Genomic DNA, 25,405 nt, shown 5'->3' on the forward strand with positions numbered 1-25,405 from the left:
TTACAGCATAAAAAGCCATCATGGGAAAACAAACTTCTCGAAATGAAAGTGAATTACGTGGAAAATAAAACAAAAAATTGAAACAAAACAAAAAATAGTAATATAACCACAAAATGGTGGCACCCATAAAAAAATTGTCATGGAACAATGTGAACATTTTTTAACAACTTTGAAAAATTTAATCAAAAGTAAAAATAAATACCAATAAAGAATATTACAGCTTTAAAAGCCATCATCGGAAAACAAACGTCTCAAAATGAAAGTGAATTACGTGGGAAAAAAACAAAACATAGTAATCTAACCACAGCTCTGCTACCACTTGGCTAACCAGTCCAATAAGCCTCATTTCTTTAAGTTCCCAAAATGGGAAAAGTACAAACCACTAAGTGCTGCCCTTTGTTTTTGCTTTTTGTGTCATCGGACAATAAACAGGTTATTTTCTTGTGTCATGGAGCTGTCAGGTGGCGTAGTCGGCAGGATTTTGGCAGGAGCAATGGCAAACCCAGCCAATCTCGTGAAATTAGTACAGCAGCTGGCTGACCACATATATATTATACTTTGTAACTTTTCTTTTTTTTATAAGTAAGGAGTAATGTAACTAAGTATAATTTTAAGAGTAATGTTCCCCACAACATTTGGGAGACACAGGCTCCGTTCTTGTTTTCAGATTACTGGCAGCCATGTCTGATTTAACTGTGTTTTAGGATTTCTTATGACAGTGGAGCATTTTCCTAAGAAGAGCTCCAAATTGAAGTTTTGTCTTGATTGTTGTCCCTTAACCAAAAGGCCATCTCTTTCACTTCCTTGCTATGTCCTGATTTGTCACCCCTGCTTCTCCAGCCCAGCACAGGCGTGTCATCAGCAAACTTCATGATGGAATTAGAGCTGAGTGTGGCTGTGCAGTCAGGAGGCAGCAGGGTGAAGAGCAGAGGACTGAGCGCGCAACCCTGAGGAGCTCCAGTACACAGCACGATGGACTTGGAAGTGTTGTGGCCAGTACAATATGACTGAGGGGCCTCGCTGTCAGAAAATCCAAGATCCAATTACAGAGTGAGGTGTTCATAATTCGTTTTTGGGCAATAGTGGTGTGAAATGCTGAACTAAAATCTGGGAACAACATTCCGGCTTTTATCTCGGTGTGTTAGTGAGAGGTGGAGCTCAGATGATATGCGTAGCATCCTCAGCAAACCAGCACATTGTAAAGGACCCAGAGAGCTGGGGAGACTGGACTTTATGTGTGGCCTGACCCTCCTTTCTGCAATGTTGCAGCCAGCATTTCTCTCCTACTTGGGGTTCAAAGTTGTGTTTCTTGTCTGTTTTTGTCCAGTTATCTCCATTTATTTATATTAATGTTCCCTGGAAAGGTGGAGATATGTTATAGAGAGGAGAGGAATGGAGGTCAGTACGACCACAAAGACAAAATACATGTGTGTAAATGAGAGGGAGGTCAGTGGAGTGGTGAGGATGCAGGGAGTAGATTTGGAGAAGGTGGAGGAGTTTAAATACTTGGGATCAACAGTACAGAGTAATGGGGAGTGTGGAAGAGAAGTGAAGAAGAGAGTGAAGCAGGGTGGAGTGGGTGGAGAAGAGTGTCAGGAGAGATTTGTGACAGACGGGTATCAGCAAGAGCGACAGTGAAGGTCTACAGGACGTTAGTGAGACCAGCTGTGTTATATGGGCTGGAGACGGTGGCAGAGTTAAAGATGCTAAGGTTTGCATTCGGTGTGATGAGGATGGACAGGATTAGAAATGAGGACTATAGGGGGTCACCTAAGGTTGGACGGTTGGGAGACAAAGTCAGAGAGGCGAGATTGTGTTGGTTTGGACATGTGCAGAAGATTGATGCTGAGTATAATGAGAGAAGGGTGCTAAGGATAGAGCTGTCAGGCAAGAGGATAAGAGGAGGGCCTAAGAGAAGTCTGCTCCACAAGGCTGATGATATGTTTTGATTTCTTTGGTGCCTTCAGTGCCTTCCAACCATCTCTGTTAAGGGGGACATGCTGGTGGGTGAGCCTGTGGTGTTCTGGATAATGGACTGTCTGTTAGGTAGACTGTAGTGTGTGAGACTCAAAGAAGAAGAATACTCCTTTTGTGTACTATGTACCTTATTGTTTACGTTTATTTCTAAGCGTCCCATGCATTTTGTGGGTGGTCCCCTAAGGGTCGGGGACCCCCCTGCCACTCACCATCAGGAACTGCCCTCCACATTATATACTGTAGGGCATTCCATAGTTCCTGGTGGTTCATTTTGAACACGTTAGGCAGTGGAGTGTTACTCGTGTTTGGCCGTGCGTTTTTGCTTTTGTGATTTCCTGGATTTTTTTAACCTGTGCTCTGTTTTTTGGCTTCACCTTATATGGGGAATCTGTTTTTCTGTGGTTTGGTTTGCCTTCTCAGGCAATTCATTTTGTGCTCGTAAGAGCTTTTTGGATTACAGAGATTTTTGTTTCAATCAAACTTTTATTTTATAAAGATTCTTCTAGCACATTAGAACACTCTGGACGAGAACAGGCCATTAAACCCAAAAAAGCTTGCCAGTCCTGTCCACTTATTTCTTCCAAAAAAACATCAAGTCGAGTTTTGGAACTCCCTAAAGTGTTACTGTCCACCACACTACTTGGTCGCTTATTCCAAGTGTCTATCGTTCTTTGTGTAAAGAAAAACTTCCTAATGTTTGTGCAGATTTCCCCTTCACAAGTTTCTAACTGTGTCCTCGTGTTCTTGATGAACTCATTTTAAAGTCACCGTCTTGATCCACTGGTCTCATTCCCTTCATCATTTTAAACACTTCAATCAGGTCTCCTCTTCATCTCCTTAAAGCTCAGCTCTTTTATTCCTTTCCTCATAACTCATCCCCTGTAGTCCTGGACTTAGCCTAGTCGCTCTTCTGTGGACATTTTCTAGTGCTGCTGTGTCTTTATGGAGGCAAAAACTGTACCCAGGACTCCCTTCATCATTTTAAACACTTCAATCAGGTCTCCTCTTAGTCTTCTTTTGTTTAAACTGTAAAGGCTCAGCTCTTTTAATTTTTTCCTTATAACTCATCCCCTGTAGCCCTGGAATCAGTCTAGTCGCTCTTCTCTGGACCTTCTCTTGTGTTGTTATGTCCTTTTTGTAGCCTGGAGACCCAAACTGCACACAGTACTCAAGATGAGGCCTCACCAGTGTGTTATAAAGCTCGTGTGACTTGTACTGCACACACCAAGGCGCTATATAACCTGACATTCTGTTAGCCTTCTTAATGGCTTCTTTACACTGTTGATAGCTTAGAGTTCACTATGACTCCCTAATCCTTCTCATGAGGTGGACTCTCGATTTTCTGACCGCCCATTGTGTATTCAAACCTCACATTTTTACTTCCTATGTGTAATTCTTTACATTTACTGACATTAAATTTCATCTGCCCAAGCCTGTCTGCTGTCCAAGTCCTTCTGTGATGATATAACGGATTCCAAATGATCTGCTAATCCACCTATCTTGGTATCATCTGCAGACTTAACCAGCTTGTTCCTTATATTCCTACCTAAATCATTTACATTTATTAAAAATAGCAGCCATCCCAGCACTGCCCCCTGCTGGTCACCACTCTTAACATCGGCCAGTTCTGATTTGGTTCCTCTCACCATCACCCCCTGCTTCCTGTGTCTGAGCCAATTCTGCACCCATCTAAAAACATCACCCTGAACTGCCACTTCTTTTGATGCCCAACCTCTCATGTGGCACCTTATTAAATGCTTTCTGAAAGTCCAGATCAATAATCTCATCTGCTCCACTCTGTTTCCTCGTCATAGAATTCCAGCCTGTTAGTAAAACACGACCTCCCTCTTCTGAGCCCACGCTGACTGTTCAGTCAAACTCCTGCCCTTGCCAGGTGTTGCTCAGTCTTATCCTTAATAATTCCTTCCATTCATTTTCCTGTGATGCCTGTTAAGCTTACTGGCCTATAGTTGCTTGGATCTGCCCTGTCACCCTCTTGGATCTGCCCTGTCACCCTCTTGGATCTGCCCTGTCAGCCTGGACCCATTAGTTTCTAGTTGGGGTTTGGATGGTAATCCCCCAACACTGAGGGCAATTTCTGAAAGAATTTTTGGGTCTTCTGTGTTTTTCGAACTCCCGACTCACGAGGCTTTTGAAGCATTTCATGGTAATAGAAGGGTTGTGGTCGTTCAGGTTCCTCAATGATAATGGTAGATTTGAAGCAAACACGGGGATGGATAACCAGCTTCAAGATGTATTAAAAAGTGTCCCGTCGGTGTTTCTAATGTGTACTTTGGTTTGTGTTTGACATTTCTAATGTTCAGGGAAAATTCTACTCACAGGTTTTCCGTTGATGCCAGGCAAACCATCAATTCCTCTTGAACCCCTCGGTCCCTGAAAGACAAAAATGAAAATCAGCAGGTGCTGACAGAATAGAAACTGCAACCTCAGGTTGAGCTTGTTCAGCTCTATGCCGTGGCAAGGACGAGTGACTGAAACTCAAAAATGTCCAAATAAATTCATCAGACTTCAGGGCAAGTGAAGGAGGCCAAGGCGCGTGGCTGCGTGACAGCGGAGAAGGGAGCCAGCAGGCATGACGTCACTCTTTTCCTTCATCTTTCCACATGTCTCTATTGGCTTTGCCAGGATAAACCTGCTCCATTTCTGCTGAGTCAGTTCATTATCCTAAATGAAAATATCGAACTATCTTTTCTAATATGAATCACTTATTTGGCCCACCCAAAGCATCTTTAAAATTTGGCACAGGTTTGCCAGGAGGAATCATCCTGGATGATACGACTCTGCTTGTAATGGAAGCCAAGATCAGTTTGGGCCTGTTCTTCAAAAGTCCATATCATGTGTTAAAAATGCATTTTTGCCTTTTTAGTTGATGACGTGGATTACTTGGAAGGCTTCTTAAAAATCACGCCTACATTTCAGGTTTATAAAATACAAACAATTGTCAACAGTCTGATTTACCAAAGGATATTTGATCAATCTGGAAGATTTTGAATGTCCATAGTATTCATCTATCCATCTTCCTAACCTCCTTATTCAGGGCAGGGCCATGTGAACACACACACACTTTTCCCACCGAAGCCCAATTTTGGGGTCTACAGGTAGTCATCGACTTACAACCTAGGCGTGTTACGACCGTTTGACTTACGACCGCTACCGCAGGTCAAAGGCAAGCGACAATTTTCCCTACTCCAGCTCCAAATTTTGTGACTCATTCATCTCGATCTCACTTTATTACCTGCAACGGTTTCAGCTACCTTTAGTTAGATTTGTCTTACAATTACAGGAAAAACGCAATTGATCTCGACACGAAAACAAAGGAGATCAAGCAGCACGAGTAAGTGAATGCGATCGCATGTGACTTTACGTTACGCCATTGTAACGGGTGTTCACCGCACGTGCTGTACTGCTGCGCTGTAGCCTTGAATCCAGTTAAGCTCCAAAGCTTCTGCGTTGTGACTCACGATGTGCAGCTTTGTGCGAACTGCCACTAAAGGAGTAATGGAACCGCACTGAACTCCTCTATCGGTTAATTTTTATTATTAACAGGACGCAATGTTAAAACACACGAGTGCACAAACTCTGACGGTACAATTCCTCCTCTCACGGTTAGCACAATGAACACTGGGAGAGGCGCACGCTGATGACGTAACAAAACACACATAAAGAACAGATTCGTGAAGCTGTTAATGGTTCGGCGCCCATGCGAGCAACGGTAATAACGAAATAAAATAATACAATAAAAAATTTATTTAGAAAAAATAAATGATAGAAAATTCACGCAATGTGCTAAGAATGACGACTAAAAAGGACTTATTATAGTACTATACATATGGTCAGGTTTGAATAAAAAGGATAAGCCATATATACTGTACTTGCGCGGGTCCTGAAACCCGAAAAATCAAACATAAAATCAGACCCCAACTTACAGTATATACTCACGTATAAGTCAGGTCTGAGACCTCGAAATGGCATTTTGATCTATTAGGGCTCATTGTGTCACACGCGTGCGCATGGCAGGCAGCTAGAAGGACGTAAAGAAGGTAATTGCACACAATGACGTGCGGTGAGGTTCACGGCTGGTGAGGCGCTGAGTTTTTCAGAGTGAGAGTTACAAATCTATGAACCCTAAAGAGTCACTTATTCACTATTCAATTGGCAGCCAGCGTGCACATTGACTACTGGTTTGGTGTTTTATTGTGTCACAACAGTCAAGCAAATAATATGACTTAAGGGACTTATTATAGTACTGTACGTATGGTCAGGTTTGAATACCAGTACATACTGTATACCGTTCCGTCTTACGTACAGATTGACTTACGACCGGTCCACTGAAACCAAACATGTTCACAACAACCTGTACATGAATTTTAATGGAGGGTAGATCTACAGCACCTTCTCATCACTGTACAATAGTCAGTTTCGTGGGCATTCGATTTTAGGTCCTTGATTTCACTTACATCTCCACCTTATTGGTGTGTATTCGGTCAAATGTCCCCAGTTTAATAAAATTTCGAGAACACACAAACACACACACACAAGGGCTGATTTTACAATGCCAGTTCACTGAACCTAAATATCTTTGGACTGTGGGAGGAAACCCATGCATACTTGAGGAGAACATGCAAACTCCACGCAGGGAGAACTTGGGACGTGAACCTCAGTCTGCAAAGACCATTTAACCGAGGATGACAACCGGAAAGACAAATCTGAGAAAGAGAGACAGAGAGAGACGAGAGAGACGCCAAAACAAGAACGGGGGATCATAAGCCACCGGTACTACAGAATAAGTCAAAGAATGGTGTTGGAAATAAAAGAAATGCGATAGCTCCCAATTGAAAAGTAATGGGGGGAGCATGCATTCGATAACATCCCTTCTCTAAGGGTTACCATCAACACATAAGATGTTGGGTTTAATTTTAAGGAGAAGAAGAGATCATTTAATAACTGGTAAAGTTTTCAGCTGCTCCCAAATCAATCAGTGCTTAAGATAGATAGACAGATACGAAAGGCACTATATAATAGATAGATATGAAAGGCACCATATAATAGATAGATAGATAGATAGATAGATAGATAGATATGAAAGGCACTATATAATAAATAGATAGATAGATAGATAGATATGAAAGGCACTATATAATAGATAGATAGATAGATATGAAAGGCACCATATAATAGATAGATAGATATGAAAGGCACCATATAATAGATAGATAGATAGATATGAAAGGCACCATATAATAGATAGATAGATAGATAGATAGATAGATAGATAGATAGATAGATAGATAGATAGATAGATACTTTATTAATCCCCAAGGTAAAATTCCCATACTCCAGCAGCAGCATACTGATAAAAAACAATATTAAATTAAAGAGTGATAACAATGCAGGTATAACAGACAATAACTTTGTATAATGTTAACGTTTACCCCCCCGGGGGTGGAATTGAAGAGTCGCATAGTGTGGGGTCTCCTCAGTCTGTCAGTGGAGCAGGATGGTAACAGCAGTCTGTCGCTGAAGCTGCTCCTCTGTCTGGAGATGATACTGTTTAGTGGATGCAGTGGATAATAATAATATAATATATAATATAGTATAATAAAAACGCAAACCCCCAATTTAACAGGCAAAACAAATGGACTGTCCCATGGAGCAGATGCATGAGGAAGGACCAACTCAGCAATTGCTTTAGCAGTTTAAAGAAACCATTGGCCAGAGTCTCAACAATAAATGCCACATTTTCCTTTTAAATGTCAGTGACGTTCTATCGAGCTTACACCCTTAATAATAGTAATAATAATAATCCATCCATCCATTATCCAACCCGCTATATCCTAACTACAGGGTCATGGGGGTCTGCTGGAGCCAATCCCAGCCAACACAGGTCACAAGGCAGGAAACAAACCCCAGGCAGGGTCCAAGCCCACCACAGGGCACACACACACACACACACACACACACTAGGGACAATTTTGGACCGCCAATGCACCTAACCTGCATGTCTCTGGATTGTTGGAGGAAACCCACGCAGACACGGGGAGAACATGCAAACTCCACGCAGGGAGCACTCAGGAAACGAATCCAGGTCTCCTAACTGCGAGGCAGCAGTGCTACCCACTGCGCCACCGTACCGCTCAATAATAATAATAATAATATATTTTATTTATATAGCACCTTTCTCATAGGTTCAGAGAAATTAGGATCTGTCTTTTCTCTCTCTCTTTTTAGGTTAGAGATCCCTATGGCTTACTCCATAATATTTTCAGGCATGTTAGTAATAATCATATCCTGGTCTTACCTTTTCTCCTGTTAATCCAGGTGATCCAGGAATCCCTGGAATCCCACGTTCTCCCTACAATCCATACAATGAAGAGGGTGACTGCACTGCATTTTTTCATGCTTTCATATATAATCAGAGCATGTCCAGCTCGTAAAGATGCTCAGTAATGACCAGTTTCTAAGAGAAGTTCTGCATGTATTAATATTCACAAGGGATTTCTATAAAATTAGAACATTAGAAGAATCTGGATGAGAACAGGCCATTCACCCTGACAAACCTCACCAGTCCTGTCCATTTAATTATTCCAAAACAACATCAAGTTTAGTTTTGAAAGTCACTAAAGGCCTACTGTCCACCGCACTACTTGGTCACTTGTTCCTTGTGTCTGTGGTTCTCTGTATGAAGACAAAATCCTAATGCTTGTGGGAAATTTCCCCTTAACAAGTTTCCAACTGTGTCCCCGTGTTCTTGATGAGTTCATTTTAAAGTCACCGTCTCGATCCACTGCACTAATTCCCTTCATCATTTTGCACACTTCAGTCAGGTCTCCTCTTCATCTCCTTATGGCTCACCTCTTTTAATCTTTCCTCCTAACTCATTCCCTGTAGTCCTGGACTTAGCCTAGTCGCTCTTCTGTGGACATTTTCTAGTGCTGCTGTGTCTTTATGGAGGCAAAAACTGTACACAGTACTCCAGATGAGGCCTCATCAGTGTGTTTTAAAGCTTCAGCAGGACCTGCTGTGACTTGTACTGCACACGTCAAGGCGCTATATAACCTGACACTCTGTTAGCCTTCTTAATGACTTCTGAACACTGACTGGCAGTTGATAATGTCAAGTCCACTGAATTAATTCCCTTCATCATTTTGCACACTTCACTCAGGTCTTCTCTTCGTCTCCTTCAGGCTCAGCTCTTTTCCTCATAACTTATCCCCTGTAGCCCTGGACTCAGCCTCGTCGCTCTTCTCTGGACCTTCTCTGGTGCTGTTATGTCCTTTTTTGTAGCCTGGAGACCCAAACTGCACCCAGGACTCCAGATGAGGCCTCACCAGTGGGTTATAAAGCCTGAGCAGAACCTCCTGTGACTGGTACTCCACACATCAAGGCGCTATATAACCTGACAGTCTGTTAGCCTTCTTAATGGATGCTGAACACTGCCTGACAGTTGATCGTGTCGAGTCCACTACGACTCCTAAATCCTTCTCATATGACGTTCTCTGGATTTTCAGACCCCCCCATTGTGTATTCAAACCTCACATTTTTACTTCCTATGTGTAATTCTTTACATTTTCTGACATTAAATTTTCATCTGCCACAAATCTGCCCAAGCCTGTCTGTTCTCCAGGTCCCTCGGTGATGACTCAACAGATTCTCGATTATCTGCCAATCCACCCAGCTTGGTATCATCTGTAAACTTGACCAGCTTGTTGTTTATATTCCTGTGCAAATCATTCCTATATATTATAAATAGCAGTGCCCCCTGCTGGTCACCACTCTTAACATCGGCCAGTTCTGATGAGGTTCCTCACCCCCATCACCCTCTGCTTCCTGTGTCTGAGCCAATTCTGCCCCCACCACACCCTGAACTGCCACTTCTTTCAGTTTGATGCCCAGCCTCTCGTGTGGCACCTTATCAAATGCTTTCTGAAAGTCAAGATAATCTCATGTGCTCCACTCTGCTCATATCCTTTAGTTTCTTCCTCATAGAATTCCAGCAAGTTAGTAAAACACGACCTCCTCGTCTGAATCCATGCTGGCTCTTCCGTAAAACGTATGCTCCTGCCATGTGCTGCTCAATCTTGTCCTTAATAATTCCTTCCATTACTTGACCTGTGGTGCACGTTAAGCTTACTGGCCTATAGTTGAAGTCGATTAGCCCATCTAAATAAAAATGTCACTATCGTCCAAACACATGACACTCATAATCCTATAAAACTTTAAATAATTTTCTTATTAAATTCACCATACCGACTCGCCAGATCTGCCAGGCTCGCCTTTATATCCTCTTGGTCCTTCAGGCCCCTGAAAAATATCAAAACAATTCCTATATGAGTGTTAAACATACTAAGAAAAATTGGGGCTGAGAGGTCCTGCCGTCCACCCAAACTTTTTCCTGGAATGTTGATTGCAGTAGCTGGGGGCCATGTTAGGCTAAACAAATAGAACAGAATAAAAACTGGTGTTGTGATAGAACCAGGGGCGTCAGCGAGCCCCAAACCCCCAAATACGATCACACCCAATGTCTCGGGTTCAAATGAAAGTAACACAAGCACAGGTTTTCTTTATCTCCTCTCACCAGCACAATACCCTCCTCCAGCTGAGTGTTGCTCCACGTCCTCCCAGCTCCAACTCGCCTGGATAAGGGAGTGCAGTTCCTTTTCTTAAGGACCCACCGCCCGTTGGAGGTACTCCCGGGTCATGCAGAAGTCCCATATTTTGGGGAGCGCATCTCCCTGTAACACCCCCTTGTGGCCACCCAAGGACCCCAGCAGGGCTGCACTGATGGACGAAAATTCCCAGCATTCCCTGCTGGTTCCTGAATGGGTACCGATATGGAGGACTGCTGCCATCTAGCGCCCATGGGGTGTAAACATCACCCAGGGACAGTCCTTCCCTGTCCTCTTCATTTCCCATGGCCAGGGATGGTGTTAAGTCCGGTCAGGACACCTTTATGTTCCCTCGGGAGCCTCCCATCTGGGTAAGGTTCCTGGCCTGGATGCCCGTCCATCCCGTGTGCCACCTACAGTGTTTACGTCAAAAACCACATTGTAATTGAGCATTATAATAAGATCATTTTGGAAAATGATGGTGTAAATTACCTGAATTCCTGGAGAGCCTGGTCGGCCTGGGGTTCCAGGGTGTCCTGGGATGCCCTACAAATTAAAAGGGAACAAAAAAAAGAAAACCTTTCATTAGATTACAACTGGAAGGTGGAACTTTGCAGGTATCTCCTCTTCTATTTTGTTACATTTCTGAGGCCATTTTCAAAGCATTCAAATGTAGGAAATATGCCTAAACATTTGAAGAGAAATCGACTAAATTGAGCACTTCCCTTTCCTCAAGTCAATTTATTCTTGCTGAGGTCAACATGACTGGATTCTGATCTCTGGAACGGGGCAGGTGCCAGTCTAGCGAGTCATTCACATCAGATCAGGTCGGAGATATCGATCAAGCTTTGTTGGAGAGCGTGAGGAGAACATGCAAACTCCATAGAGATGGGAATCAAAATGGTGATTGTGTGGTAGTGGATGTTCATGAATATCTGGGGACTGGAAGATCAGGATTGACCAGCAGACATCAGGGGCTTAAGTTACTGCAGCCAAGCCTCCCAACTCCACTCTCCATTTTTAAACTCATCCTGTGTTTACATCAGTTAGAGCAGCAGCACCTTTCTTGTGTTATTAATTAGTTCAAACACCATTAAGCTGCAGGTTGATAACGCCAGTTCTTTACAATAAGAACCTACAGATAGTTATTGATCAATCAATTCAGTCGTATCTGTTCTTACTTCATTACTTTCCCCTTCAATTTATTTCCAGAGAAGTGACTTTCTCTGAACTCTATGAGTTAACTTACCCAAAGCACCAGGAGAGGGCGCTGCTGTGGGAGTTGTTTGCAGTGCCGCTCTGTAACGGCCGACCCCTGACCCAGCTGGCAGCTATGCTGCCAAGACCTGTGGCCTGGATGAATTACTGAGGCGAACCTTCATATACCAAGCCGTACCTCTAACAAATAGTAATTTCCCCTCAATCGGCCGTTAAACACAAGTACACAAAAGCAGATATGTAAAATAGGTGTATAAATATATTATATGAAACACAATAACAAAAACAATAATGTCAATTTCCCACGTAGAATATATATATATATATACAGTATATATATATATATATATATGTGTGTGTGTGTATCCCAGGGTGGCGCAGTGGGTAGCGCTGCTACCTTGCAGTGAGGAGACCTGGGTTCGCTTCTCGTGGAGTTTGCATGTTCTCCCCGTGTCTGCGTGGGTTTCCTCCCACAGTCCAGAGACATGCAGGTTAGGTGCATTGGCGATCCTAAATTGTCCCTGCTGTGTGCTTGGTGTGTGTGTGCGCCCTGCGGTGGGATGGAACCCTGCCTGGGGTTAGTTGTCCTGCCTTGCGCCCTTTGGCTATAGCAGACCCCCGTGACCCTGTAGTTAGGATATAGTGGGTTGGATGATGGATGGATGGATGTATATCCCTCCACCAAAGCATCTATCGGCTACTTATTGTTTAAGTTTATCTCTATATGTTGGTTTTGGCATTTGGTGTGGACAGCAAAGAAAGAATTTCATTGTACAGGGAAACGTGTCTCCTTACTGTGCACATTACAATATACTTTGAACATGAACTTGAACTTCTCCCAATATACCCAGTATCTCTCCTCTGCACATGTCCAATCCAACACAATCTCGCCCCTCTGACTTTGTCTCCCACCTGAGCTGACCCTCTAATGTCCTCGTTTCTAATCCTGTCCATCCTCGTCACCCCCAATACAAATTAAAACATCTTTAACTCTACCACCTCCGGCTCTGTCTCCTGTGCCACCGTCTCCAGCCCATATAACAAAGCTGGTCTCACTACCGTCCTGTAGACCTTCACTGTCACTCTTGCTGATACCCGTCTGTCACAAATCACTCCTGACACTCTTCTCCACCCACTCCACTCTGCCTGCTCTCTCTTCTTCACTTCTCTTCCACAATCCCCACTACTCTGTACTGTTGATCCCAAGTATTTAAGCTCCTTCACCTTCACCAACTCTACTCCTTGCATTCTCACCATTCCACTGACCTCCCTCTCGTTCACACACATGTATTCTGTCTTGGTGGTCCTACTGACCTTCATTCCTCTTCTCTCATATCTCCACCTCTCCATGGCCTCCTCAGCCTGCTCCCTACTCTCACTACAGATCACAATGTCATCAGCAAACATCAAAGTCCATGGGGACTCCTGTCTAATCTCGTCTGTCAACCACTGCAGATAATAAAGGACTCAGAGCCGATCCCTGATGTAATCCCACCTCCGTCACTCCTCACCACTGTCACACTTCCCTCATACATATCCTGTTCAACTCTTACATACTTCTCTGCCACTCCCTGCATCCTCACCATTCCACTGACCTCCCTCTCATTCACACACATATATTCTTTCTTGGTGGTCCTACTGAACTTCATTCCTCTTCTCTCATATCTCCATCTGTCCAGGGTCTCCTTGACCTGCTCCCTACTCTCCCTACAGATCACAATGTCATCAGCATACATCAAAGTCCATGGCGACTCATGTCTAATCTCGTCTGTCAAACTGTCCATCACCATTGCCAATAAGAAAGGGCTCAGAGTCGATCCCTGATGTAATCCCACTTCCGTCACTCCTACCGCAGACCTGTCACACTTCCCTCGCACATACCCTGTGTAAGAAAGGCGCTATATTGCGCCCGACCCGGCACAGACTTGACAACGGAGGCACGTATAAAACAAAAGACTTGTATTTTTCTTCAGCAGGAGGGCACGTCTTTCCCGTAATCCCTCCAAGCCACAATACAGTCCCAAGCACTAATCACTGAGTCACCACACTCCTCTCTTTCACCACCACTTCTCCACAGCTTTGTCCTCCTTCCACCCGACTCTGGCCAACGAGTGGTGGTTTCTGGCTCCCTTTTATCATGCACCTTGAAGTGCTCCAGGTGGTTGATTGCTGGCCTCCAGGTGCAGCGAAACCAGTGCCCAAAAGGGGCCAGGCGTTCCTGGCACAGCACCCCATGGCGGAGCCTGCGGAACCCCACAGAGCTGCACAGAACTCCAATCCCCATGAAGCCCTGGGGTAGTCTGAGGCACCACTGCAACCCAGGGATGCTGCCATCTAGCCTCTAGGGGGAGATACTGGCATTCCAACCCTTGTCCGCCTGGCAGATGTGGTGAAGGGGCGCCCCAGCCATCTGCCACACCTGTAAAATTCTTACGTACTTCTCTGCCATTCCCGACTTCCTCATACAAAGCCAATATGTCAAAACACCAAATAATCATAAAAAGACTGATAAAAAATCTTCAATGCTCACCACGGTGCAGTTAAAATACTTAAAAGTTTGCACAAATGAAATTTGCAGTCCAGCTTGTTTTATTTAGGACTGTGCTATTTTAGCTCTTGAATAAATTATTCTGTCTTAAAATAAGTTAAAGGCATTGAAATCACTTTGAGTGGGAAAGAATGAGTAGGATTTCATTTATGTAGCATTTCTGGAAAATGTCTAAATATACAAGGTACACAAAGGATCTTATTACGCTAAACTGTTTTAATTTATGGAGGCATTTCAGTGTTCCTAGATTTCCACTCAGATTGACCTTTAACTTCTTTATTTTTTTCTCTGTTTAATTTTTAAAACAATGGTAGACTTGAATCAACGAGCCGTATCCTTTGGATAATAAAACAAGACCCGCATTTAACTGGACATCCGTGGTGAAATGTCATGAAACGCATGCAGGGAATTAATGTGCCGACTCACAAAGACCACTTGTGCTGAGCTGACCTTAAACGTGGAACATTAGGCGCACTTCATTCTTGCAGATGTCAGTTCGACTAACAGTTTGGGCCTCCTGAATTTAACACACTGTATGCGGAACGGGAAAAGAAACAACCAAAACAGCAGCCGTCGTCTGACAGACAGAGGATTCAGAACGTCTCTCCGCAGACAGACACACTGCAGTGCCCAAGAGGTCATTAAAGGCCTGGCTCTTTGGCTTTTATCAGGACCCTCGCAAGCCCAGACACTCGGACCCTTCTCTCCGTCTCTCGTGAGCCCCAATCAGAGCCTCCATTGACTCTGTGAAGATCACAGCATTGTCAGCAAAGTCAAGATCAGCGAGTCTCTGTTCACCAAAAGATGCCCCCCAGCTGATGGACCCCATTGAACAGAGCAGAACAGACCGCTGACGGACCCCAGAAAAACAGAAGGTCTGCCTCCACTCTACACAGCACTCATAGTACAAGAGTACAGGCCGGCCATGACATCCAGCAACCATCTGGGGATCCTGGGAACCCTCAGGATGTACCACAGGGCAGCTCGATCAACTGAGTCGAACGCTTTATGAAAATCGACAAAGCCAGCAAAGATATTTCCCTTTGTGCTTGATAACCAAGGAGTGGCCTAGAAACAACACTGGGAATGTCCATGAGTGGTCCAGCCAAAGCCTAGAACTGAACCCAATCAAACATCTATGGAGTGACGTGAACATATCCAACCCTGATGGTCTCCATCCAACCTGTCAGAGCTTGAGAAGATCTGCAGACAAGAACAGCAAAAACCCTTTAAAGAGACACGAAAGCCTACTTAGAATACAGCGCATTCCCGCACCCACCGCACGAAGAAACATCTCAGAATCCTGGTTGGCAACTCCCCGATGCAGACACGCTGGTCCAGTCACCCCCACCGAAAATAATTAATAATAATAATTCTTTGCATTTATATCGTGCATATCTCACTACTCAAAGCGCTCAGCAATTGCAGGATAAGGGCCTTGCTCAAGGGCCCGACAGAGCAGAGTCCCTATTGGCACTTACAGGAAATGACCTTCTATCTGCCACGGCCAGGTGTTACGTGGGTAACCCGATCCAAATCCAGGTGTGCAAAGCTTGTTATGTGAGACCCAAAGAGAACTCCAGGCTTGAATCACAAAGGACTGAGTTAAAGGCCCAAATACTTGTGTTAAAGGGATATTTGTTATATTTTTAATACTTTTGAAAAAACTTCTAAAGTCCTGTTTTCAGTTTGTCATTCCGAGGTACAGTCATATGAAAACGTTTGGGATCGCCTCTTAATTCTTTGGATTTTTGTTTGTCATTGGCTGAGCTTTCAAAGTAGCAACTTCCTTTTAATATCTGACATGCCTTATGGACACAGTAGGATTTCAGCAGTGACATGAAGTTTATTGGATTAACAGAAAATATGCAATATGCATCATAACAAAATTAGACAGGTGTATAAATGTGGGCACCTCAACAGAGATATGACATCAAAACTTAGTTGAGCCTCCTTTTGCTCCTTTGAGACTCCAGACGCTGTCCTCCTATAGCCTGTGACGAGTGTCTGGATTCTGGATGGAGGTATTTCTGACCATTCTTTATACAAAATCTCTCCAGTTCAGTTCAATTTGATGGACAGCCTGCTTCAAATCATCCCATAGATTTCTGATGATATTCAAGTCAGGGGACTGTGACGGCCATTCCAGAACATTGTACTTCTCCCTCTGCATGAATGCCTTTGTAGATTTCCAACTGTGTTTTGGGTCATCGTCTTGTTGGAATATCCAACCCCTTCTTAAGTAACTTCAACTTTGTGACTGATTCTTGAACATTATCCTGAAGAATTTGCTGATATTGGGTTGAATTCATGCGACCATCAGCTTTAACAAGGGCCCCAGTCCCTAAACTGGCCACACGGCCCCACAGCATGATGGGACCTCCACCACATTTGACAGGAGGTAGCAGGTGTTTATCTTGGAATGCGGTGTTCTTCTTCCGCCATGCAAATCGCTTTTTGTTAGGACCAAATAACTCCATTTGTGTCTCATCAGTCCAAAGCACTTTGTTCCAAAATGAATCTGTCTTGTCTAAATGAGCATTTGATACAACAAGCGACTCTGTTTGTGGTGTGAGTGCAGAAAGGGCTTCTTTCTCATCACCCTGCCATACAGATGTTCTTTGAATTGTAGAACGATGTCCAGATACACCATCTGCAGCAAGATGTTCTTGCAGGTCTTTGGAGGTGATCTGTGGTTGTCTGTAACCATTCTCACAATCCTGCCTCTCCATATGACGCTCCTGTATTTTTCTTGGCCTGCCAGACCTGTTGGTTTAACATCAACTGTGCCTGTGGCCTTCCATTTCCTGATTCCATTCCTTACAGTTGAAACTGACAGTTTAAACCTCTCAGATAGCTTTTTGTAGCCTTCCCCTAAACCAGGAGACTCAACAATCTTTCTTTTCAGATCTTTGGAGAGTTGCTTTGAGGATCCCATGCTGTCTGTCGCTCTTCAGAGGAGAGTCAAAGGGAAGGAAGCACAACTTGTAATTGACCACCTTAAATACCTTTGACCACTCGTGACTGGGCACTCCTGTCTGTGAAGTTCAAGGCTTGACGAGCTCATCATACCAAGTGATCAGCACTGAGCAGTGACAGGCATTCAAATCAGCACAATGACAAGGGGACCCACATTTGTGCACAGCCAGTTTCACATTTGATTTAATTTCATACAACTAAATACTGCGTCACTAAAAATCTTTGTTCAGAAAACACCGCAGTGCTCAGATGTTCCTAGGAAATGAAAGACATACCACTGACATCTTTTTTGTTGAAAGGAGAGTCAGTTATTATGCAGGCTGAGAGGGGGTCCCAAACTTTTTCATATGACTGTATTGAGTGGTGCTTAATGAGAGGAGAAAACAAATTCATACGTATGACTTTAGCACAAGGCTGCAACAACAAAATGTGAGGAAAGTGAAGAGAAAGAAAGTGAATTCAGCTCAAACAAACTGCCTACAATGTGCTCACTATGGCTGTTATCATGGACAAGAACGGAGACACGGAGGACACATGAACTTCTTCAAACGTCCACGTCCTGCTCCCGTAACGACAACTGATTTCACACTCGCAGCCTACGACTGGCCTGACTGTTTTTCTTCTTAACCGGCTGAGTTGACTCCATTCCAGTTTCTTGTACATGTACAGAAATATTTTCCACATTCACATCCCGGAGATGTCGATCCCTGTGAAATACGGTGAGTCGCTGGAAAAGCTGATAGCCTGCCAGACTGCAAAACTGCACAAGTCTGCAAAAAAACGTTTTCCAAGATGAGTCAGGAGGCCTGTGATCCTCTAAACACCCTGAAGTGCAAAGTCACAGAAACAACGGCCAGCTGACCACTAGCTGAACGGCAAAACACTTCCAGAAAGTTCTCTGCTTTTGATTTTTTATTGATAAGAAGGAAATAAAGATGGGTCATTGATGATGGAACTGCCGATGGCAGATGCACAATACAATCTGAGGTGTTTAGAAACAGCTGATCTGCTCAAGTTCCAGTAAATGTCTCCAAACTCAGTGGACGGCACTTCATCCTACAACAAGATGATGATCCAAACATACAGCTGAGGCAGCACAGGAGTTTATCAGAGCTGGAAAATGGAAAATTCTAGAATGGTCAGACCAGTCACCTGATTTGAATCTAATTGAGCAGGCCTTCCATATGCAGAAGAGAAAACTTAAAGAAGGGACAAGTCCCCTGAAACAAGCAGGAGCTGAAGATGGCTGCATTAGAGGCTTGGCAGAGCATCAACAGAGAAGACCCTCAGCAGCTGATGATGTCTGTGCATGCCACAGATATGTGACAAATTGCTAAATATGACGGCTTTAATGTCCATATCAGTAACACAGTCCTGGAGTCTACCTGACAGGCAGTCCGGAATCCGGGACACCACAGGCTCACCCACCAGCATATCCGTGAAGTTTACCCCTTAACAGAAATGATTGGATGGTACTGAAGGCAACTGGAGAAATCAAAACACATCCTCCTCACAGTGCTGCCAGCCTTGTCCAGCCTTGTGGAGCAGAGACACAATGGTATCCTCCACTCCAATCTTTGTCCAATACACAAGCCACAGTGGGTCCAGGTGGTCTACCACAACAGGACTAAAATAGTCCAGGACCAGCCTCTCGAAGGTCTTCATGATTCTTCTTCTTCTTCTTCTTTCGGCTGCTCCTGTTAGGGGTTGCCACAGCAGATCATCTTTTTCCATATCTTCCTGTCCTCTCCACCACTTGCAGGTCCTTCTCTTAGGCCTTCCTCTGTTCCCCTTACCTGGCAGCTCTGTCCTTAGCACCCTTCTCCCAATATACCCAGCATCTCTCCTCTGCACAAACCAATGCAATCTCGCCTCCCTGACTTTGTAACCAAACCGTCCCACCTGAGCTGACCCCCTAATGTCCTCATTTCTAATCCTGTCCATCCTCGTTACACCCAATGAAAATCTTAGCATCTTTAATTCTGCCACCTCCAGCTCTGTCTTCTGTGCCGACATTATTGGCCAAAAGGCTCAGTACAATTCATGTGTTAGCAGCAGGGTTCCAAAAAATATCACTCATTAATAAAAAAAGTCATATTCTCTGATTTTTATCCACAAATGCTTTGAAAATAATTTTCAGACTGTCCTTCTGTGACGACATCAGACACAGCAGTTGAAATTTAACAATAGGCAATAACAAAATAAGCAAAAACGTGACACCGATAACAATTTCTAGGAAGATAACAACTACCGTTTTTACTCGTGTACCACCCACCCTCGTGTAAGACGTGCGCCCTAATTTTTACAAAGAAAATCGCGATAATCGTTTTGCCCCACGTGCGATGCACGTTGTGATTGTATAGGAATCGTTTAGGGCACATTTTACGCGAAATGCCCTTCTGTTTTTGTTGCATGACAAAAGTTTTTCTTTCTTCCCGTCACCAGTCTCGAACACATGACTCTGGAACACCATACTTGCGACCTGCTGCCCAATTTCCTATCTTCTCTGCTTCCAAAATCACTTTTAGTTTCTCTCCCCCCGTGAAAGATCATAAACGCTTGCTACTATCCATGCTGAATGACGACGGCAAACTGATTCAAAAACAAGAGCGAGCGAGCGAGCCCAAGCAGAAGAAGTAAACATTACAGAATTACATTTCCTCATGTATGACGTGCACCTGATTTTCTAATGCTAATTTTCGGGGAAAAAATTTGCGCGTGGTACACGCGTAAATACGGTAATTTACAATTTAGAATTTCGTTTCGTTATCAGTCCAAACGCGTTTTTGCTCATCTCCACCTATCACTTGTACACCACACTGGTTCAGGTTTTCGCAGCGTAATTATTTTAAACTAATAATTAGAACACAGCTTATCAGTGCGTCTATACTCATGTCTAGTTGACGCTTTTAAATAATTATATTTGAAAAATTATTGTTGTTTCTCTATATATGAAATAAATCTATGCAAGATTTATCTTAATTTTTCTGTAAACGTCATTTAAATTTTCTATTTAAATAGGTTAACGTATTCAGATATGTTGGAGGGCAGCAAATTGAAGCACTGCCCTGCCCCGAGCGGCACAAACTCGAGCTATGCCACTGATTGCTGATACCCGTCTGTCCCAAGTCACTCCTGACACTCCACTCTGCCTGCACTCTCTTCTTCACGTCTCTTCCACATTCCCAGTTACTCTGTACTGTTGATCCCAAGTATTTAAACTCCAAAGGAAAACCAGAGTACTGTTAAAAAAGACTCCAACTGTGCCGCATGCATCCAAAGCTAAGAATGTATTTATTTATTTATTTGTTTGTTTGCTTGTTTATTATTTGCTATAATTACACTTGCAGATCAGAAACCAATCTTTACAAGCAACAACATAAACAAAAAAAACAAATATACAAAAAGGCTGCAGAAACCCATTGGACCCGCTGAGATATAAAGACGTGTGCCCACCCTCCCCTTATAAGAAAACACGGGCAGTTCTGCTTTAAATCGGCACTATTTTTTGTTTTGGCCGTGAAGGATAATTTTCAAAATTATTTTTGCCAGAGTCCAAAATGATTACAATCTTAAGGTGGCACCGAGCCATTTGTATGCCATATTTGATGCCATTTGCGTCTCACTCTAAAATACACAGGGGTGTACTATTACAGATTACTGGCTGCACATGCTTTTCATTTTGGAATTGTTTAAGTGAATAAAAGCAGAATTCAATTTCCATTTTTTGTATTTTTTTTTTATTTTTTTTGTTATTATTCTATCTGTGATGTGCTTGAAATCCAAGACTAAACTGGAAAGATGTGCGAAGTTTACTATCATTGGAGTCGCCCGTAGTGTCGAGACATCTGTGAACATCAGCTTTAGTGAAGTATTTAAAGGGGGACCCATTCGGGAACCAACCAAAGCTGCCTCGATGAGAGACATGCCCCCCAAAAGCGACTGCCGAGTCTCAGGACGGTGTAGGACGTCTGGCCTAAGGAAAGTCCGGCAATGTCTGTCCACAGGAAAGTCGCTGTTCCTCTTATCTTGTAAGATCTGTTTGACTCCAGGAGTGGATTGGGCTTTTTTCCTCAAGAGCACATCCGTTAAAAACCTTCCATCACTTCACCAAATGGACATTCAACCTGTCTCATGTCTTGCCAGCTTGTGTAATAACTTTGTAGTCATGTTTGGTTATAAATGATTGCTGATCTTTGATGACATCTTTACGAGACTATTTCTTTGCAGAAGTCTTTCAATAATTGTGCATATTAATGAAGCTGATCACAGGTATGTTCCCTGGGGTGAAACTGTGGCTTTTATGGCATTTAAAGTGTCAGCCCCCATCCTCCATTTCTTTGTATCTCTCAGTAGCAAATGGAACTGGAGGAGAGGAGAGGAGAGGTTGGGAGCCTGGGCCGATAATGTGTTACTGTACCCACCATACGACGAACCCCCCTGGATTGACACCTCAGCACCACACTGGACCAGTGGGAGGTTTTTTTTTTATGGTGGCAGGATTGGCACACATCATCAGTGATGGTACCTGGGGTCATCGGCTCATTCGGGTCTTTCAGCATCATGAACCCATGCCCAGGACACCCAGCCGGGAGGGATCTTTGTTCCGGCTTTTGTCCAAGCACCTTGCGTAGTCCACTGTGGATTTGGTACATAAGTTGATGAGGATTTTGTACGTCTTTATTTGTAAACTAGACATGCCAACAGTAATTTCAGTGTTTCGTTAGGCTTCTTGGTGTACTTTCAAGTCTAACTACCCAACCCCTGAGTCTTCAGGATGTCAAATTTATTGCAGGGCTGTGGTTGTGGGAAGTGCCCCAAACCACTTTGGCAAGGGGGGATTCTGTGCAGGACATTCTAGAAAACACTGCCCACAGGAAGCTGGCAAGCTTCAGCTAAAGAAAATGGTGTCCACTACTTGAGGGGAGCACAGGAGTATTCGCTTATACCACATGATGCACCCGCCCGCTGGCTTGGGACCCGAGTGTAGCGGGTGACACCTCAGCGCCACACTGGACCAGTGGGAGGTTTTTTTACGTTGGCTCGAATGCCAATCCTGCCACCAACCCTCAAGTTTTCCCTGTAAATTGGAGGACCTTCCATCGTAATGGAACAGGCGTTGACTCTTTCTTTTGAAGATTTTTATGGCCACGCGTTGCCCCATTTGGATTTGATCTCTGACTTTACTTTTCAGGATAAGTTTTCAAATTCCAAAAGGGAACAATAGTATTTCTTTCATCCTGAAAGTAGGAGGATGAGTATAATTATAGTGAATGTTTGGTGTTTTTTTTTCATTTTTGAGCTTCCTAGACACCCCAAAGGTAGAATATCTCACAAAATACTTTTTGCCATAAAAACTGAAAATCCAGGGGTGAAAGGGTTAAGTCCCATAGCGCTGCTACAACTGAGCATCTGAGGTTGCAGATGAAATTTATCCAACAGACGCTGAGATAGCAACTGAGCCCCAGAAGTTTTATTATAGCGCCCACGCTAGTTAAACGGCCTTGACCTCTGAGGTTCCAGATAAGACGCCATTATTAGCTATAGCTGTATTGCTTTCTAGGGGGTATAACCAAAGCTTCACAAATGAGACTCAGTCAAGCTAACTCAGCTATTACAGTAAACGTATTACTAATTTATATCATAAAGGTAAAATTAGCCACAGACCAAAAACAATAAATTGTAGTCAAATGAATGGTCCACGTTTCTATTCTGTCGTGTTTAGTAGACATGAGGCCTGTAGAGAAACGGAGTGAGTTTAAATGTAATATACAGTGGTGTGAAAAACTATTTGCCCCCTTCCTGATTTCTTATTCTTTTGCATGTTTGTCACATAAAATATTTCTGATCATCAAACACTTTTAACCATTAGTCAAATATAACACAAGTAAACACAAAATGCAGTTTTTAAATGATGGTTTTTATTATTTAGGGAGAAAAAAAAAATCCAAACCTACATGGCCCTGTGTGAAAAAGTAATTGCCCCCTTGTTCAAAAATAACCTAACTGTGGTGTATCACACCTGAGTTCAATTTCCGTAGCCACCCCCAGGCCTGATTACTGCCACACCTGTTTCAATCAAGAAATCACTTAAATAGGAGCTGCCTGACACAGAGAAGTAGACCAAAAGCACCTCAAAAGCTAGACATCATGCCAAGATCCAAAGAAATTCAGGAACAAATGAGAACAGAAGTAATTGAGATCTATCAGTCTGGTAAAGGTTATAAAGCCATTTCTAAAGCTTTGGGACTCCAGCGAACCACAGTGAGAGCCATTATCCACAAATGGCAAAAACATGGAACAGTGGTGAACCTTCCCAGGAGTGGCCGGCCGACCAAAATTACCCCAAGAGCGCAGAGAGCGACTCATCTGAGAGGTCACAAAAGACCCCAGGACAACGTCTAAAGAACTGCAGGCCTCACTTGCCTCAATTAAGGTCAGTGTTCACGACTCCACCATAAGAAAGAGACTGGGCAAAAACGGCCTGCATGGCAGATTTCCAAGACGCAAACCACTGTTAAGCAAAAAGAACATTAGGGCTCATCTCAATTTTGCTAAGAAACATCTGAATGATTGCCAAGACTTTTGGGAAAATACCTTGTGGCCTGATGAGACAAAAGTTGAACTTTTTGGAAGGCAAATGTCCCGTTACATCTGGCGTAAAAGGAACACAGCATTTCAGAAAAAGAACATCATACCAACAGTAAAATATGGTGGTGGTAGTGTGATGGGCTGGGGTTGTTTTGCTGCTTCAGGACCTGGAAGGCTTGCTGTGATAGATGGAACCATGAATTCTACTGTCTACCAAAAATCCTGAAGGAGAATGTCCGCCATCTGTTCGTCAACTCAAGCTGAAGCGATCTTGGGTGCTGCAACAGGACAATGACCCAAAACACACCAGCAAATCCACCTCTGAATGGCTGAAGAAAAACAAAATGAAGACTTTGGAGTGGCCTAGTCAAAGTCCTGACCTGAATCCAATTGAGATGCTATGGCATGACCTTAAAAAGGCGCTTCATGCTAGAAAACCCTCAAATAAAGCTGAATTACAACAATTCTGCAAAGATGAGTGGGCCAGAATTCCTCCAGAGCTCTGTAAAAGACTCATTGCAAGTTATCGCAAACGCTTGATTGCAGTTATTGCTGCTAAGGGTGGCCCAACCAGTTATTAGGTTCAGGGGGCAATTACATTTTCACACAGGGCCATGTAGGTTTGGATTTTTTTTTTTCTCCCTAAATAATAAAAACCATCATTTAAAAACTGCATTTTGTGTTTACTTGTGTTATATTTGACTAATGGTTAAATGTGTTTGATGATCAGAAACATTTTGTGTGACAAACATGCAAAAGAATAAGAAATCAGGAAGGGGGCAAATAGTTTTTCACACCACTGTAAGTGTCTAACCTCACGATCAGCTAAAAACACTTACAATGGGTCCTGATTTCCATCAGCTCATGCAGTTAGAAAAAGTGAGTGCAGATATTGTCAGCTGGGACCCCAAGTGTGTGTGGTGTGAGGGAGAGCTGGTGCTGTGAATGTGCAGGCAGTGGACGTGGCAGAAAAAAGACCCTGGGAGCAACGTGGAAGGAGTAGCCGTGGTGACAGTAACGATATTGGAGGACTCTTGTAAGTTAGCGTCCTCTGTGATGGGCTGCCACCTCATTCGGGGGCTTGTGCCCATATACTACAAAAACAGGATTAGATCTCTACACAGGATTCGGTACATTTTATAATGGATACCCGCCACCATCACTTGTATGGACTCTTGTATCTTATTGCCTGAATGTTTATTTCCAGCTGGTTATCATTACATGCCTTGTCCATCTGGGATTATCCAGAGTTGGAGCTAATTATTCCTTCACTCCTCAGGCTGGATGTTTCAGAAGAGCTCATCTGAATCTCGACAAATTGTAACCAGATATAGAGCTTTCGTAAAACTTGCATTTATTTGCACATCTTAACAGTACCAGGAGGAAATCGGAGTTTGAAATGAAGCTTAAAACCTATCATGGTTAAGCTATTGCGGTGGGCTGGCGCCCTGCCTGGGGTTTGTTT

At 43.5% G+C, this 25,405-nt stretch overlaps 1 protein-coding gene across 1 annotated transcript in view; it reads right to left on the reverse strand.

Annotated features, from left to right (window-relative positions):
* Positions 1–25,405, reverse strand: part of col21a1 (collagen, type XXI, alpha 1) — a 211,993-nt gene that overhangs the window by 79,968 nt on the left and 106,620 nt on the right. Inside the window, exons 11-14 of the mRNA XM_039738189.1 lie at positions 11,097–11,150; positions 10,246–10,299; positions 8,297–8,350; positions 4,318–4,371 (exon numbers count right to left, since the gene is read on the reverse strand). Coding sequence (XP_039594123.1) covers positions 4,318–4,371; positions 8,297–8,350; positions 10,246–10,299; positions 11,097–11,150 — 216 coding nt within the window. The remainder of the gene's footprint in view (positions 1–4,317; positions 4,372–8,296; positions 8,351–10,245; positions 10,300–11,096; positions 11,151–25,405) is intronic.

The sequence above is a fragment of the Polypterus senegalus genome, chromosome 16 (genome assembly GCF_016835505.1).
Source record: "Polypterus senegalus isolate Bchr_013 chromosome 16, ASM1683550v1, whole genome shotgun sequence".
Taxonomy (NCBI): Eukaryota; Metazoa; Chordata; class Cladistia; order Polypteriformes; family Polypteridae; genus Polypterus; species Polypterus senegalus.